The sequence below is a fragment of the Colius striatus genome, chromosome 3, assembly GCF_028858725.1.
Source record: "Colius striatus isolate bColStr4 chromosome 3, bColStr4.1.hap1, whole genome shotgun sequence".
NCBI classification, from domain to species: Eukaryota; Metazoa; Chordata; class Aves; order Coliiformes; family Coliidae; genus Colius; species Colius striatus.
Window position 1 is genome coordinate 50,800,346 of NC_084761.1, and position 16,199 is coordinate 50,816,544.

Sequence of the window (16,199 nt, forward strand, 5' to 3'; positions counted from 1 at the left end):
TCAAATGAAACTTGTATTTGATTTCTGCCTTCTCTAGAGCTTCTTTCTCCCCCATTCCCAGTTAATGTTGTTAAAATATTTGTTTCTCCTTAATTACTTTGTATGAGTAGATAATGAGGTTTTTGTACAGACGTAGAACTTGGTTGAACTTGTGGAAGAGCATTCATAGTTACTCTGGAAGAAAAGGAAATGCAAGAGGTGAATACTATTGATGAATACTACTTTTCCATCTAATCTGTCAAAGCAACTAGTGGGAGTATGAATATAAGAAAGTTATTTGGCTTTTTTCAATATTATTGTGCTTCTGTGACTTGAAAGTTAATTACAAACCCTGAGATGAGGAAGGGTATTTAAGACACAGAAGAAAACATATTTGGTGTAGTTTTGACAACTGCTACTTGTACACAAAGCAGCATTTGTGGTGTTGTTTTAAGTTGCATTGATATACAGAAATCTTGATGCCACTGTGAACTTTCCTCTACATGAGAAAACATGTTTTGTGTTGACACTGGGTATTGTTTGCATTGAGGTTACAAATGCAACCATTAGCATAATGAAGTTAACATAGCCTAAAACTTTACCAGGAGCTTTGTGAGTTTAAAGTTGCTTTTTTAAAGTTTAAAAAAAAAGTATATTCTGTACATCCTAAGTAAAGGTATAACTTGGGCATGCAGACTGAGAGACTGTGTGTGCCATCAGGGGAGAGAGCCTATATCTGGCAGAGGTTCTTACCTGTGCCATGGTTGCTGGTCATCTTCTGGGAAGGGCAATGATAGGCATTTCCATGTTTCCCTCAGCTTTTTCTAGGCAGTCTCAAAGCTGCAGTCGTTTCTTGCAAAGACTCTTCAGATGTTGTTCATCTTGGCCGCCACACAGGCAGCTGCAGGCAGGCACTGCCAGTCTGCTCAACACTGCTCAGTGTGCTGGCCAGGTCTTGGAGGAGTGCAGCAAGCTGCATTCAGTTCTCCCACAGCAGTGGGTGACTGACTGAAACTTGCTCCAGCCACTGAAGATGGGCTTGTGCAAGTGACAGTAGAATTTCCACTAACTGCTGTGCTCCTGGTCATCTCAGGAAGCTGCTGGAAACTGCCCTGTCACTGTTGTGTAACAGAGGCAATGGGAGTTTTGAGTGACCATGCTGATTTCAGAAGCAGCTCCTCTTCTTTCTGGTCTATGGTATTTGGTGTTACCCATGAGTCAGTATTTTGGGCTTCACACATGACCTGCTGGAAAGTCTTTTCTGTAGATGTCTATAGTTGTCTCTTTATAAATCTTTGCATGCTGTAGTACAGAGGTCAAAATTTTGCAGAATTAAACTTCTGTTGTTTTTTTGTTTGTTTGTTTGTTTGTTTTCTGGCTCACTAGCTTGCTCTTATGTCTGTCCATCATCCTGGCCTTTCTGACTCTCCTGCCTCCTTCTTGCTCTTTCTCCCCAGATAAATTTGCCATTTGTATTTGTAGATCTTCTATAACATTGCCTGGGTTTGAAGTGAGGCATGGTGAAATCTGCCTTTGACTATATACATTGTGAGAGCAGGGTGCTTAACTGGCTGCAAGCCAGTTTCAGCGCCTCTTGCTGAGGTAGCTTCCTATTTGCTTCAGTGGAAGCCGCAAAAGGTAGCTGGGAGTATTTGATCTCCTAGCTACAAAATAGAGATGTTCCTTTCCCTTTTTTTCTGCTATTTTATGTTAAGTTATTATTAGAAGCATTATAAACTGATAAATAAAATTCTTCACAATTCAAGAGATTAATGGACTCAGGCTTAATTTTCAAAAATTGTTCAAGCTTGATATACTTCGGATCCATCTTGAAGTTGATCGGGGTGATCAAGGCTCCTGAGTGACTTCACATTTGAAGCTGAGCTCACTTCACCCAAACTCTTCTCCTGTATTCTTTCATCCTCTGAATAAGCACAAAAGCAATGAATGTCTTCTTAGCATGGTGGTTACCCAGGACGTATTGACTGAGTACCTGTGGCAATTTTTCAAGTGCTCGTGCAGTCCCAGGCTGCTGGAGCAGTGAGAAGGCAGCAGAGAAGTGCTTGGTTTCCAGCGCCTGTGGGGTGTTATCCTTTTTGCTTTTGTTTAATTTATGCAACTTCACCTCTTTTCTGCCTTTCTGCTAAACTCATTGTGCTCTTCAGCAGACCCAATTAAAATCCCTTTGGGGACCAGTCAACCTCAGTAGCACTTCCGACGTCCTATAAGGAAGGCAAGTGTCCTGCTCTGGAGAGTTAGAGGGCCTAAGTGCCCTGCAAGGCTGACCATTTATCTGGTTGGAATGACTAGGTGAAATTCCCTTTTTGTAGCAGCATGGCCTTAAATTAAACCATCAGTCTACCACACCTTTAAGCTTCATTTCCCCAGCAGTTCAGTCTTACTCTTGTGCTAGCACAGCCATGATGAGTTGGATAGGGTAACTGGTCAGCCACACACCAGGTCGTCATGTTTGAGCCAGATCAGTTGACCACTGAAACACTGTTTTGCCAGGGGATCTCCTTCGGCAACTCCTTCATCTCAGGCATAAGGAGATTTCAGCATAACCAAATCATCTTTCCATAGGAGTGTTAAAAACAGGGAATTTATAGCCTTGTACATACCCCCATGGCCATTTCTGTGGTCTCTCAGGATGTCATTTGACTGGGGTCTTTTCTTAAATTTTGCTTTAATATGTAGGTTGTCTAATTCTGGAACACCAGACAGCAAAAGGCTCTAGTGGTTTTGCTGGCAAAATGCTTTATTGTTGCTATGGGAATAGTCCTCGTGCTGCTGCAGAGATGGAGTGACTCCTGGTTGTCTAGCAGAAGATCTGTTACACCATGTTTGTGAACGCTTAAGAATTGAATTGGATTGGATTCTCAGAATTTAAGGAATGTAACGGAATGCTTTCTTCTATGAGTACAACCAGAGGATAAAGTAGACATAAGTGTTACCTCTGTAATAAGTGTACTGTTTCACTTTTGTTATCTCTGCTTTTTAAGAATATCTTGAATTGCAAATACAAGAGAGAGCTGCATACTAACTTTAAAAAATATGTTTTGTTTTTAGCTCCCAAGAAGATGAGCGACCCATGTCACCCTTCTATGTGAGGTATTTACTCAATTGTTTTAATTTATTTTTCTATGTTGGCCTGACTTGTTATTGCAATTGAATATGGGGAGCAATTCCAGCAAATGAATCAAAATGAAGATTAATGTAAAGTTCATAATTATTGCTCAGCTAGTGGGTCGAATGAGTCTTTGTAAATATGATCTCTGTTGCAGACATGAGGATCAGGGTTTAATGCCAGTCTTGTAAATTCTTAATTAGAAGGTGGACTTTCGTTTCCTCTCTGCTTCAGTTTGTTATATAGCTTAGATGCCCGTCATGAGTAGTTTACAATCTTCAGGCACAGGACAGATTTTTGCCACAAGCTTTGAGGAACTGGCAGTTTGTACTGCTCAGAAAGAAACCAGGAACCAGATGGTGAATCAGCAGCCCATACAGCAACTGCTCCTCTGCTGCAGCCCAGAAAAGCAGGAGAGTGCCTGGGTCCCCAGCATGCCTGCCTGGAGCAAATGTCGCTCGCACTGCTCTTCAACAAATTGTATTTCTTGTTTTGCCAACTGGAGGGCAAAGTCACTGCTTGTAAAAGTGGCCTAATTTTGTTGACATCAGTGAAAGTTTGCCCTGCTTGCTTCAGTAGCAGGCTCAATTCCAGTGCTTTCGTTTATGATTAGTGGAAGAGCGGGAGCCAGAGCAATTAACAGTGAAGGACTACAAAGGAGGAAGGGCCAGATATTATAATTTGTTTCTTTGATCTCTGCAGAGTTTAAACAAATTTAAAAAAAATCCCTGTGGTGCTTTTTGTGAGCAGTGATTTTTTGAATCCTTACAGTGATCTCTAAACTTGTTAATTCTCTTGCATATATTCTTGTTTATCTTTGTAGCTTGGAAGTTTTTTTCCTTAGACTTTTTTTTTAACATGAACTACAGAGAGTGTGCATTTCATGCATACTCTTCAATATGGAGACTTCCATTAAAACAGTAATGTGGGTCAATGAACTGTTCAAGACTCGTGCGTGGTCTTGTCTGGCTTCCTGTTGATGTACCATTGTTCCCTGCAGTGTATTTGTACAGATGTTGCCTAGTCTGTGCTTCAAAAGCTTCAGACTGCCTGAGAAAGTTCTGCCTTTCCCTTTGGGAGATTATTTTGTAGCTGTATATATTCCTCCATCACAAGTTTTCCCATTTAAATCCTTATTCTGTCTTTCTATTGAAAATGGTTCCCGTCTTTCTTCTTCTGCCTGGCTAAATGTGACCTTCAAATGATCATAGGATAGCTTAGCCCTGACTGGATGTCAGATGCCCACCAAGTCATATTATCACTCTCTCTCCTAAGCTGGACGGGGAAGAGAAAAATATAATGAGAGGTTTGTGTGTTGAGATAAGGACAGGGAGATTGCTTGGCAATCAGTCACAGGCAAAACAGACTCAGCTTGGGGAGGAAAAGGTTTGATTTATTAATGAACCATCAGAACAGGTAGATGAGAAATAAAATCGGATCTTAAAACATCTGCTACCACTCCTCCCTCTTCCATGACTGGTTACAGTCAGTTCATCACAGATGGACTTTGCTGCTGCTTCTTCTCAGGGGGAGGCCTCCTTGCACTTCCCATTGCTACAGTGTGGGGACCCTCCCACGGGAGACAGTCCTTCATGAACTTCTCCAGCGGGGGTCCTTCCCATGGGCTACAGCTCCTCACAAACTTCTCCAGGACGAGGCCTCCCATGGGTGGGCAGCTCCTCACATCCTGTCCCAGCATGAGTCATCCACTGGGAGAAAAGTCCTTCAGGTGCTTACTGCTCCTGCCTGAGTCCCTCACAGGATCACAAATCCTGACAGCAAACCTGCTCTGGTGTGGGCTTCTCTGTCCCCACAGAGTCCCAGGCCCTGTCAGGAATTTGCTCCAAAGTGGGCCTCCTACAGAATCACAGCCTCCTTCAGGCATCCACCTGCTCTGGCATGGGGTCCTCCATGGGCTACAAGTGGGTCTCTGCTCCCCAGTGGCCTCCATGAACTGCAGGGGCAAAGCTGCCTTCACCATGGTCCTCACCACAGGTCACAGGGGAGTCTTTCTTTCAGGGCCTAAGCACCCTGCTCCCCCTCCTTCTCCATTGACCTTGGTGTCTGTGGAGATGTTTTCACATTCTCACTCCCTGCTGCTCTTGCAGTTTAGCAACTGCCCAGCAACTTCTTCCTCTTCTCAATTAATGTTATTCACAGAGGTGTTACCTGAGTAACTAATTAGTTAGGCCTTGGTCAGCTGCGGAATCCATCTTAGAATTGACTGGTCCCAGCCCTATCAGCTACAGGGTAAGCTTCTGGCAGCTCTTTGTTTAAAGAAGCCACCATTGCAGCTCCCCTGCTACCCAAAACCTGACCCAGGCAAAACCACTAAAATTACATTTCCACCTGCCCTTACAAGCTCTTTCCTGCATCATGGAAAAAATATCCAGGAAGGAGACCTTGTTGGAATTGCTGAAGAGATAGGGAGATACACCTCAGGAAACTGGTATGAAAGCAGGACATTTCTGAGAGGGAAGGGAGCAGATCTGGAAATTTTTAGTAGAAATGTGGACATATTAGGATGAGAAACAAAGACTGAATGTATCCATTGGAATGAAGAAATAGCTTTTCATGAGAATATATCTTGCAAATAGGAAGGGAACATGCAGAAATATAGATACATATAGATGGGAAGTGAAGAAATGGCTAGTAGGAGCAGAGAGGGAGCAGCACACCTTGCGACATAAGACTTCATGCCAAGCTTGCGTCTTTTGTAACACTGCTGAGATGCAATTACTTGCAAATAAAGCTAACAGCTTGTAAGTCTTGCTGCTATTTATCACACATCAGAAATGTGTACTCCTGAGGTCAGTTGCCAAGTGCAGTTAATTTGGCAGGAGAGCTGATGCTGGCTGGGCAATTCACGGTACTTTGACAACTGAGAACTTGAGTGGGTGGCCAGTTTTTTCTGTGCAACTTTGAATGTTAAAATTGTTGCCCCAGAGCTGTGCGTGGCATATGTAGGAATTGCATTTCACACCATGGCAAAGGGAGGACCGTCTGCTTTAGCTATCTGATGGTCAAATCTATTTCTGTTGCTACCAGCCACACTCAGATAATTTGAAATACTGTTCAAGTAATCCTTCAAGTGAATTTGTGTATACAGAGCGGACACTGCTGCCTTTGTACAGTAATTCCATATAGATAATTACACAAGTTAATTAAATGGGAACAAGAGCTCTTTAGCTTCCAAATACTGCATAATACTTGGCTTTTGCCAGACTCAAGGAACACTGTGTCCCTTTGTAAACCGGTTTTTGTAGGATCAAACCAGAGACTTGATTCTGCAGTGCTGTATAGTGTCAGCTGGCAATGGAGATGTTTCCCTGGATGTTGTTTTTTTAATGATAAGGCAGATGCTCGAGTTTTTAAATGAAAACTGTCAGAATGCCACGAATACACTATTTCTTGAGATGACATAAATTTAGAGTTGTGGGTTAGTGGTGGGGGTTTTTTTCCCCTTTAAACATTGGGAAAGTCATGTCCAAGTATAGAACTAATCAGCACTGCTGTGCTGTAAGGGAGCAAGAGCAAGTGGTAGATGAGGCAAAATGTGACGTGGGTTTGTGAAGAGAGGCGATGCCAGTACAAGGAAGTTATTTTTTGTAAGACATTCCAGAGAGAGGAAGAAAATTAGTTTACCTAATCTCTCTGATGTCAGGCAAAATGGTTTATATCATGCCATCTGTATGGAGAAAATAGGCATTAGTACTAGAGCTTAAAGATGAATGGGGAGGGAGTGGGGAATGGGGAGATTGCTAGTGGAGCTTCTTAAGTGTCATAACTTTTTTTCTTTTAATAGCCACTGGCATAATAAAATAGATCATGATTATGAATTGGGCTTATAGCAAAAATTTAGGAGAGGTGTCCTCTGAGGGAAAATATATGCCACTGAGGTATGATGTCAGATGATTGAGATAGATACATACAAAGGTAAGCATGAAATATAAGATACAGGTTGAAAAATTATACTGTAAGCAATAAAGTAACACAGAACAAGTAGTGAAAATCCATGACATGAAAGTGTAGCACCTCACATTGGGAAATACCAGGGAAGAAAACAACACAGACGTACAGACATCCCTCCATGTATTCTTCGAGGGATGAGAGGGAGGCATGGGATGAAAATATTCAAGCTGAAGTAATCACATTATAGTGGATATATAAAGTGTTTTCAGTGTACTTAGAGGAAGTGTGGATGCCTTTGTCCAAGACTCAAATGAAACCTTATACAGTTTCAGAAATTTATGTACCAACATAAATTAGATCTGTGAAGATGATTAAAAAAGGGGGTATACCCTGTTGCAAAATGGAGAAAAGAACAGGGAAGGCTTGTTTACTGTAAGAAATGAACCAGAGTACACATGTTCCCTTTCTGTACTCCTTGGTGAGACAATTTGTTGACTCAGGCTTTGCTTGATACCAGGCAAGGAGATTTCTGCACTATTAAAAGAAGAGGAAAATCTTTCTGGGTGTTTGATTGTTCCAGAGAGTCATGTCTGAAGGGCATTTGTGTTCCCAAACCTGTTGTAATGAAACTTTGTGTTAAGGGGAATTGAGACTGTTAAAAAATGTGTACTGTTCCTTGTATAATTCTGGAATAAGACTATGAATGCCAACTGTACTGAATAATCAGTGCTAAGAAATGGTGTGCAGTTTCAGGTAATGAAGCAGCATCTGGCAACAGCAATTCTCTGTATGTACACTTCTATTCAAAGTATGCAATGAGTTTTTAGAAGACAAGGAACCTACCTACACACTCATGTTGGCATATATGTTTTAAATTTGACTTTAGTCACACAGATGGTTTCAGAAGAGTTTCCTAATGAGTATATCCTGAGATAAGTCAGAGTGATATTACAGAGGAAATAAGCAAAAGCTTTGTAGTGTGGAGCTTCCTTGTTATGTTAGCTTCCTTAACATGCAGAGTGTTAAACTGAAATTGGGATGAGAGCTGACGTCACAAGCTATGCCAAAAATTGCATTAGACTCTGCATGACTGCAGAGCAAGGTGTTAAACAGTTTCACCCGTTCTAATACTTTTTTCCTTGAAGAACTGGCAATATTCAATACAGCTGAGTGTTTCTCCTTTCAAATAACTGTTATTTGAGACAACTCTTTATGTAACACAAGTCAAGTATTCTTAGCTGTAGTATATCAGGTAAGATGCTTTACTGCGTTCTTAGATCAATTTTCGGAAGGAACTGAAAAAATCTTGATGTAGATTTTGCCTCTATTTGGAAATTTGATTGGCTACCTTCCCACTGGCCACCTCTTTCTCAATGGGATGTGCGATAGACCTTGAGCCCCACAGGCATGCTGTTCTCTTTTACCGTTCATGATTACATTGTGTGATGCCTGTTGATGTCCTGCATTGCATCAGCGCTAGCTGAAAATAATCATCAGGCTGGTGGATGTTCCTGCTCGTAATGTCCAGCGACCATGTGAGTCTGAGCCCCTCCAGGAGTATTTCCCATCTCTGTAGATGAACCTGCACAGACAAAGCCATCTAAATTCACAGAGCTAACTCAGGTGGCATATCCAAATCCCCTTCAGGGTTATCTCTGTGCCAAGCAGTAGGTGTCAGTGTGCACCCATTGGAAAGGGTGAGCCCGTTTAGAGTGGAAAACAGGAGGAAACCTGGAGAAAATTAGACCAGTTGCTTTTAGTGTGGTTTGTGTACCACATTTAAAGGAAAGATAATTGGATCTGGGCTTGTGAAAGTGGGAAGGTGCTGAGAAAACATTGAAACTGTGTCCTGTGTGTGATGGGACATCCCAGTAACTAAAAGTACATCTCTTTAGTTTTTAAGCTCACTGTTTTCATGATTTACATACAGGCACAATCCTCCTCTTCAGGGAATGTGTATCAATTAAAGTAGTTATTTTAAAATAGATCCTATGTGAGTCTGCAGTATTGCTGGTGGCAGTGTGCAGCATTTGTGGAAACTGAACAGTGTTTAGATGATATAAATACCTATGAAAAGGTATTTCCCAGGGAACAAGTTGGAATAATGTAGCCGTGAGGATTTCAGAAATTTCCTATCTGTAACATCAAAGCCATTTAATCATTTTCTACTTTGCTGAAATGGCAAAATGGTAATAAGTTTTTGCATCTATGGAGGCTTTTTTACTGTTCTGCTTGGCTTAAAAAAAATATAAAACAAACACAAAAATAGGAAAAAAAAATAGCTGTACTTCCTGAGTAAAGCGGATGGATTATAAACAAATCTCAGCAATAAGTGGCCTTAGTTCTACATTACAAGTATAGCTCACGATTTAGGCCATTAAGTATGGTCAGGAATTATTCCATTGACTTCATAAATGAAATCCCAATCTGGGAAAATACTGCCACTAAGTCAGTTTGCTCTGGTTGATGTTTTTACTTTGCTCTCTTAATACCTGGATGCTAGTACATAATGCTCAACAGTGCCTTGAATGAAAAACAAAGGAAACGGTAGAAGGGGTTTGTTATGCAAGTAAGTTACTTACCTGCCCAGTACAGACCAAACAGGGTGTTGGTATTGCATGAGATAATTCTCACTCTGGTGCATGTCTTTTAAACCTAGGGAGTATTAATTATGGGAGGGCAGCAGAGATTTAATGTACTTAAAGGTGATGGAAAATCATCTTCCCATGCCTGAGGATAAAACCAAATGGAAGAAGAGACCATGCAGTAAGAGTTTACCTTACGTATGAAGCAAGACATTATCCAGAGCAGATGGGACACCTCTGAACGTGAGCAAAAGACGTTGGCAAACAAGTTAGACAACACTGAAAAGTGCTAGAGGTCAGACTTCCCAAAAGGGAAAGCCTGAGGGTCATAATACACTTCAGAAGTTTATAGTGCCTGAAACACCTGTGTCCCTTCATACAGGTTTTTTGACTGGCTCTCTGAAAGTAAAAGTTCCAAGCACTGGAATACTCTCCTGCTTCTTTCTGTCATCAGAGGAGAACCTTTAATTTCTCAGCATGCTCTGCAGCAGCTGCATAATTTAATAAAGATAATCTATCTGTGGAGATAATTGACCATACATATGAGTGAAATGGAGCAGACATGAAGAGAAAATAATTAACTGCAGCAGAACATGAGTTCCTGTTGTCCGGATGGTTTACTGAGCAAAGCAGTTTCTTTGCTTCCAAGGCAGCGGCCTGCAGAGTTGGGCATGCCAGGAGGGCTCTTCTGGGCACAAATCACCCTCGCCTGCTCTGTGAAGTATAATTCCAATGACAGGGCAAATTTTGCCACCCAAAAAGTTTGGAAAACCCCTCACACACCCTGCCCACCCAGTTGCTCTTCTGGGCTGTGCCTCCCTTCTAGGGCTGTGCCTTTCCCTGAGTCTGCTACCATGCTCAAGCACCTGCTGTTCCATCCTTGGGCAGGCTTGAATCCTAAAGCCACTCTGGAACTTTGTCCATTTGTTTTGGTTGTGAAGTTCCTTGAAAAAAAAAAGATTAGTACACAGTAAATCAAGCGATTTAGCAGTGCATTTAAACCAAGCCACAGAATGAAATTGCAAGGGAAGTTACCAATTGTGAAATTAAAATAAAATTAGTATATCTGGAAAAACTCTGATTTTAAAAGTCTCAATCTTACTGAGAGAAATAATAGAAGAGCATTAAAATATCACAGGGCTAAGAATAAAGTTATATTCAGTATACAAGGAAGCAGTATTAGAAGGGACATATAATAAAATCAGAATGGCAGAGCTTCATTATATAGTCATCCACTCAGCTGTCACGTAGTCATATACATTATTTCCTTCTTTCTTGTTGATATTTTGAAAATCACCATATTACTGGCTCTCCAATAGAATCTGCATTGTCTGAGTAGGGCTTTTCTAGATACCACAAAGTAATTATTATGCAGATACACATTATGAATTAGCAAGGTTAATGGACTTACAACTTAATTGGTATTAGTAAAGCACACAGTTAACTGAGAATTAGACAACTACAATATGTATTGGGATGTTATGAAAAAATCTGTCATTTTACTAAGATTTTTTTGCAGCTTTATTTTCTGTTTCTTCTTTTTACAACTTTCTGTGTAACAAAGCTGCAGAGTTGCCAGTAGTAATGAGTGGTTTACAGATACAGTCTGTTCATCTGGAACACCACAGATGGAGTTAATGGCATGAAGTTTACTTCTGTACAGTTATCTAGCCTTTCATTAAGTTAATGTGAAAGAGGAGTTTGTGTTTTTGCACAGTATTAATCCTATTGGCAGTAGAGTGAAGAGCTGTTTCCCTGAGATCTTCTTTCTTGTCTGATAGGTCAATATACCTATGTCCTAGAGATGTTTTAATAAAACTAGCATCCAAACAATTCTATTTCCCCCTCCACTACCACTTTCTTGATGTGAAAACAGAGAAGAAATGAATGACACCCCTGCTAAGTATGGATTACATGTAAATATTATAGAAAGTGGATAGAATACTAACTTGCTCCTACACACGTAGGTGCAGTAGCCAGCATGTGAATCATATCTTATAATGTGGTCTAGCCTACCATACTAGCATCTAGTATGCTGGCCTCCATGGGAGACCAGGTCTTAAAAAATAATTTCAGGCTGGGAAGTGGCCAAATTGTTAATGTAAGTGAACAGGAAAGCAAGTAGGGTGCTTGAAATGTGCACTTCAAAAAGCAAAGTCATACAGTATTTAATAGTCAAGATCATAGAACGGTAGTGGTTGGATGTTAGTTAAGATGTTAGTTAATAGTCAAGATGTCACATGTGGGAAGAGAGGGCTCTGGCAAATATTTTTTTTCCTATGTGTAGATTGCATGTGCATAATAGTAAGCATAGTAATATTTGTTTGTGTGTCTTCTGTTCATGAAATCAGCCAAATGACACAGCTTCTCAGGTTATGTGCAGGTGATGTGGGATATACTGGCAAATCTGTGGCTGCCTTCATGCTGTGCCACCACTCTGGGGCTCTGTGCCAGAGAGGAGCACCAAGTGAAGCCAGGACTGGAAGGGATGCACGTGGGGTACGTGCGTTACTCATGCTGAGGTGAACACGATGGCTCAGCCAAACGAAGCCACAGCATATCACAAGTCTCATTTGCCGCTGGGTGTTTGTACTTCACAATAGGAGTTAGGCTGTTTCGTTAAACTGGATATAGTGGTCCCTCGTTTACCTTTCTTGTCCTCTGTCACCTGCTTTCTGCCACAAGTGACACTCAAAGCCAGGAAAGCCACAGAGTTGTAATCATCTGAGATGTACTGCTGATACCTCTGCTGATAGGTGAATGAATCGAAATGAAACCCCTAGGCCTGTAACTTATTTGACTTAACAAAGATCACAGGAGGGATGAATAGGCAAAAAATGTCACCTTATCTACAGAGCCGTGTCAGCACGGGGGAGGAGGGGGCAGGATGGGACTTGGGTTGACAGAAGGAGGAAAACAGTGACAGCTGTGTGAGATGGCATATCAGCTTGTTCAGAAGGGCTTTAAACAGCAAGCAATGACACCTACAGTCATGTCAGCTTTTCCTGAGCCTGAAAACAGACTAAGAAAAAAGGGAAAGAAGAGAACATACTTTTTTTTTTTTAAAATGTGAAGCAAAAAGCATGAATATCAGAAAGCAACGGGAAAATAACTATGCAAAACCTGTATTTTGCTTTTGTCCTCCATTAATATTTAAAGATTCTTAACTATGAAGTCCTCTTTCACAGTGTATATGTATTCACATCAGCCTCAAAAGGCTATAACAATCTGCAGTATGCAAAGGTTGAAATAGTTTCCGTTAGACCTTGGCCTTCCACAAGGGAATGACAGGGAAATTAATTCTTGAGGATATTGGCATTGGCAAAATGTGCCATGTCACGATAGGAGTGAAAATTCCTTAAGGGGAAAAACCTGTGACATGTGTATGCAGTTGTTGTTGAGACAATTCAGACTTTTAAATCTTAGTGCTGCAAAGAACAAGGAGGGTTTGTGAGAACTGGATCTAACTTTCTCCTGTTTTTTTCTTTTACACAGTGCCCATGTATCACAAGTCAGTAGTAACATTCCTGCTACAGGAGAGTAAGTGTCTCTTACAATTTTGTAACTATTGTTTTTGTATATTGAAGCATTTTAAGTGTTCCTGGTTATTCTTTAATTTCTCCTTAAGGGTTCTTCTTAAACAAACAAAAAAGATAATGTTTCCCAAACTGAAGCATCTGCAATGATAATAAATCACTTCCTTCTGAAAAATTCTCAGGCCCTTGGTTCTTCCCTTGCACTGTGCCTGCTGTGTTTTGGTTAGGCAGAACTTGTGTGCTTTGAGAAGCCGTTTACACTGTGTCATCATGTTGCATCCCAGCAGAGGACAGGGTTCGATCTCACTACCACAGCTGGGAGCGGCAGAGCTAACAAGTTGGCTCCCTTGACACAGCTGGAAATTCCCAATGGCTGATGGGTTTGCAGAACCAATCCTTGTCAACACATGAAACACAGGCATGCTTGCCTCATTAAACCATGTGGGGTTTTGCAGTTGTTAAGATCATTTGACTTTTTCAGGATCTGCAGCCTCAGCAGACTTAGAACTATAGCAACTTAACAACAACTTCTATAAATTTTCTGGAGAAGTCATCTCAGGTGCAGATTTTCATAGCTGCTCAGTTGAAAATTAATGAGCAGCTCCTGAAAATAACTTTTTTAATTATGGAAAAAACATTAGAAGCTGAATATGGACTTTGGACAGCCGTGCGTGAAAAATTCTTCGGCAGGCTACTTAAAGCATTGCACAGGGCAGGGATGTAGAAAAATGTTTTCAAGTAATCTTTCTGAGAAAAAAGAAAAAATATTTTTCCCATAAAAACTTCATCTAAAGGAAGGAGGAAAATACTGCAAGCAAATGTCAGTACCAAAATGAAGGAGATTTGGTTGTGTTGAAAGTCCAAGTAGTCTCACATCTTTAACTGATAAAACTGCAGAGGCTCCCTTGCTGTGTTGCATGGAAGACCTCTTAACTGAGAGTGGGCATGATGGTGATCTCACACCAGGGTAAACCACAGGTGTCTGTGGTTGTGTTCGTGATACAAGGACAGTGTGAAAACACTATGAACTCAGAACCATACCCATATTTGGTGCTCGAGTTAAGCATATGAGGAGTTTGTAGTCTGATTTTGCGTGTTCTCTTCCCTCTGTGAGACATCAGTGAATCACCTTCTTGTAGATGATCCATTGCCTTACTGAGTTCAGATTGCACAAGGCTGTTAGCGTGGCTGGGTATCAGATACAATTTTGTAAGGGCAAGGATTATGAAAGTGGAGGGCAGAAGTTAGGCACCAATGTCTTTAGTTGCTCTAAGTAGTATTAGCTAGTTTATGTTTAAACATCCCTAGAAATAAAAAATTAGTAAGATGAACTGGGAAGGCTCCTCTTTTCTGAGAGACATCTTGACTCTTCTTGGGGTATCTGAAGACTGTGGCTCAGCACTTTGCACATAACACAGCCCTAGGACATTTTACACTGCCTTGCCATCGTAATAAAAATAACCCTCAGATACCCTTGCTTTATTTATTGTTGCAGAGAAGGAGCTCCACAAAGTCTTTGAGCTCAATTGACCTTATTTTTCGGCTTGACAGGTATTTAGAGAAGACAATCCGCTCAGCCGTGGAGCAGCATCTCTTTGATGTTCATAGCTCAGGCGGCCAGAGTTCAGAGGACTCTGAATCGGGAACATCTTCAGCCTCTTCTAATGTGTCTGCCAGGCAGAGGAGGCGACAGCACAAAGAGCAGGAGGAAGCCCGGAGAAACAGAGACATGTACGAGCCTGATTTCGTTGTTTTGGAAAGTATATTTGATTAAGTGTACCCTAGTCATGTCCTCTTATCAAGGCAATGCTAAGTTCTGTTATGAAATGCACTGGCCATTGCCCTGAGTCGAAAGTGCAGAGCAGACTGTAGTGGCTGTGCAGAGCTCCATTGCATCAATTAGAGCTGGAAAACATAGTTTATTAGAGGTCATGGAGTGGGGCAAAACATGGTAAGAATCCAAGGTTTTTTACGTGGTAGAGTTTTTAAGTGTTTTGTTGCAGTGTTTGTTGCTTTAGTGGAAATTCCCAAGCAGTTGGCCCTATTGCCTGTAACTTTCTTTAGATAAGAACATTGGGTTTAGGTGCTTTTCTGAATTCAGAAGGTCTTCTTCATAAATGAGATCCTTTTATATTTGGAGGCTCAGCTTATGTTTGAGTTTGTGGAGGAGACTTGGGAGCTTGTCAGAATTTAAGAATTTTTATCCACCCTGTTACATAAAATTTAAACATGATTTAGCAATAAATTTCATTAAATGTCTGTCAAAGAGTGAAAATAATACCTAGTTTTCCTTTCATACTTCTCTGCTTGTGGCATATATTGTGTGGTAACCAACGTATTTCCACTACTACCTGAGCAAACACTTGCCCAAGGCATAGCTATTTTTGAGAAACTGTAGCTACAGATATTGCAAGGCCATAATCTAATCAGTGCTTACACATATGTCTAACTTCAACACAGCACTAGTTCCTGTAAAGACTGTGTATCTTGAGCATAGTATTGGATTACTAGGATCTCAAGTTTGATTCCAAAATAAACATCTCATCTCCTGTTTTTTTTCCTGGGTGTGGAATTCTCCATATCCTATTGGATCTGCACCTGCCTAAATAAAGGCACTCACACAGGTGCATAACAGTAAGTATGTCATGTTAATATTGCAGCCATGCTATTTCCTAAAATGTGTCAATGTTGTTGTTAAAAAAAAAATATATAGTTACAAAATAAAAAGCCATTTACATAGTGAACAAAAATGCACTGTGAAGATGGACTCAGAAATTAGCGCTTGCAAGTCATCAAAATATCTGGCAGCAGCTCAGAAGTAGTTTTACTTGTTTAGTAGCCCTCCTGACAGGCTTCCTAGGTAAGTAGGTCAGAGAATGGCTAGTGTACGTGTTTAGAAGCATATAGTACTGCAGGGCGGTTTTTTCAACATTGTGTTACAGAGCTGCCTTTAGACACGGTTAACACAGTGTCCAGGTTTGGTCTGCAAAGCTGGAGCCAAGGATTTAAAGCACATCAGAAGTTTTAAATGCTGGTTGGTGTTCAAATTGTTTTCCCTGA

The 16,199-nt window shown here is 40.9% G+C and overlaps 1 protein-coding gene across 10 annotated transcripts in view; it reads left to right on the plus strand.

The window, feature by feature from the left end:
- The window catches only part of FAM13A (family with sequence similarity 13 member A), a 130,634-nt gene that overhangs the window by 77,006 nt on the left and 37,429 nt on the right, over positions 1-16,199 (plus strand). For 9 of the 10 annotated variants that reach the window (XM_061992405.1, XM_061992401.1, XM_061992402.1 and 6 more), the window contains 3 exons: positions 3,049-3,090; positions 13,099-13,143; positions 14,691-14,870. In XM_061992405.1, coding sequence (XP_061848389.1) covers positions 3,049-3,090; positions 13,099-13,143; positions 14,691-14,870 — 267 coding nt within the window. The remainder of the gene's footprint in view (positions 1-3,048; positions 3,091-13,098; positions 13,144-14,690; positions 14,871-16,199) is intronic. The other variant, XM_061992404.1, reaches the window with a different exon arrangement.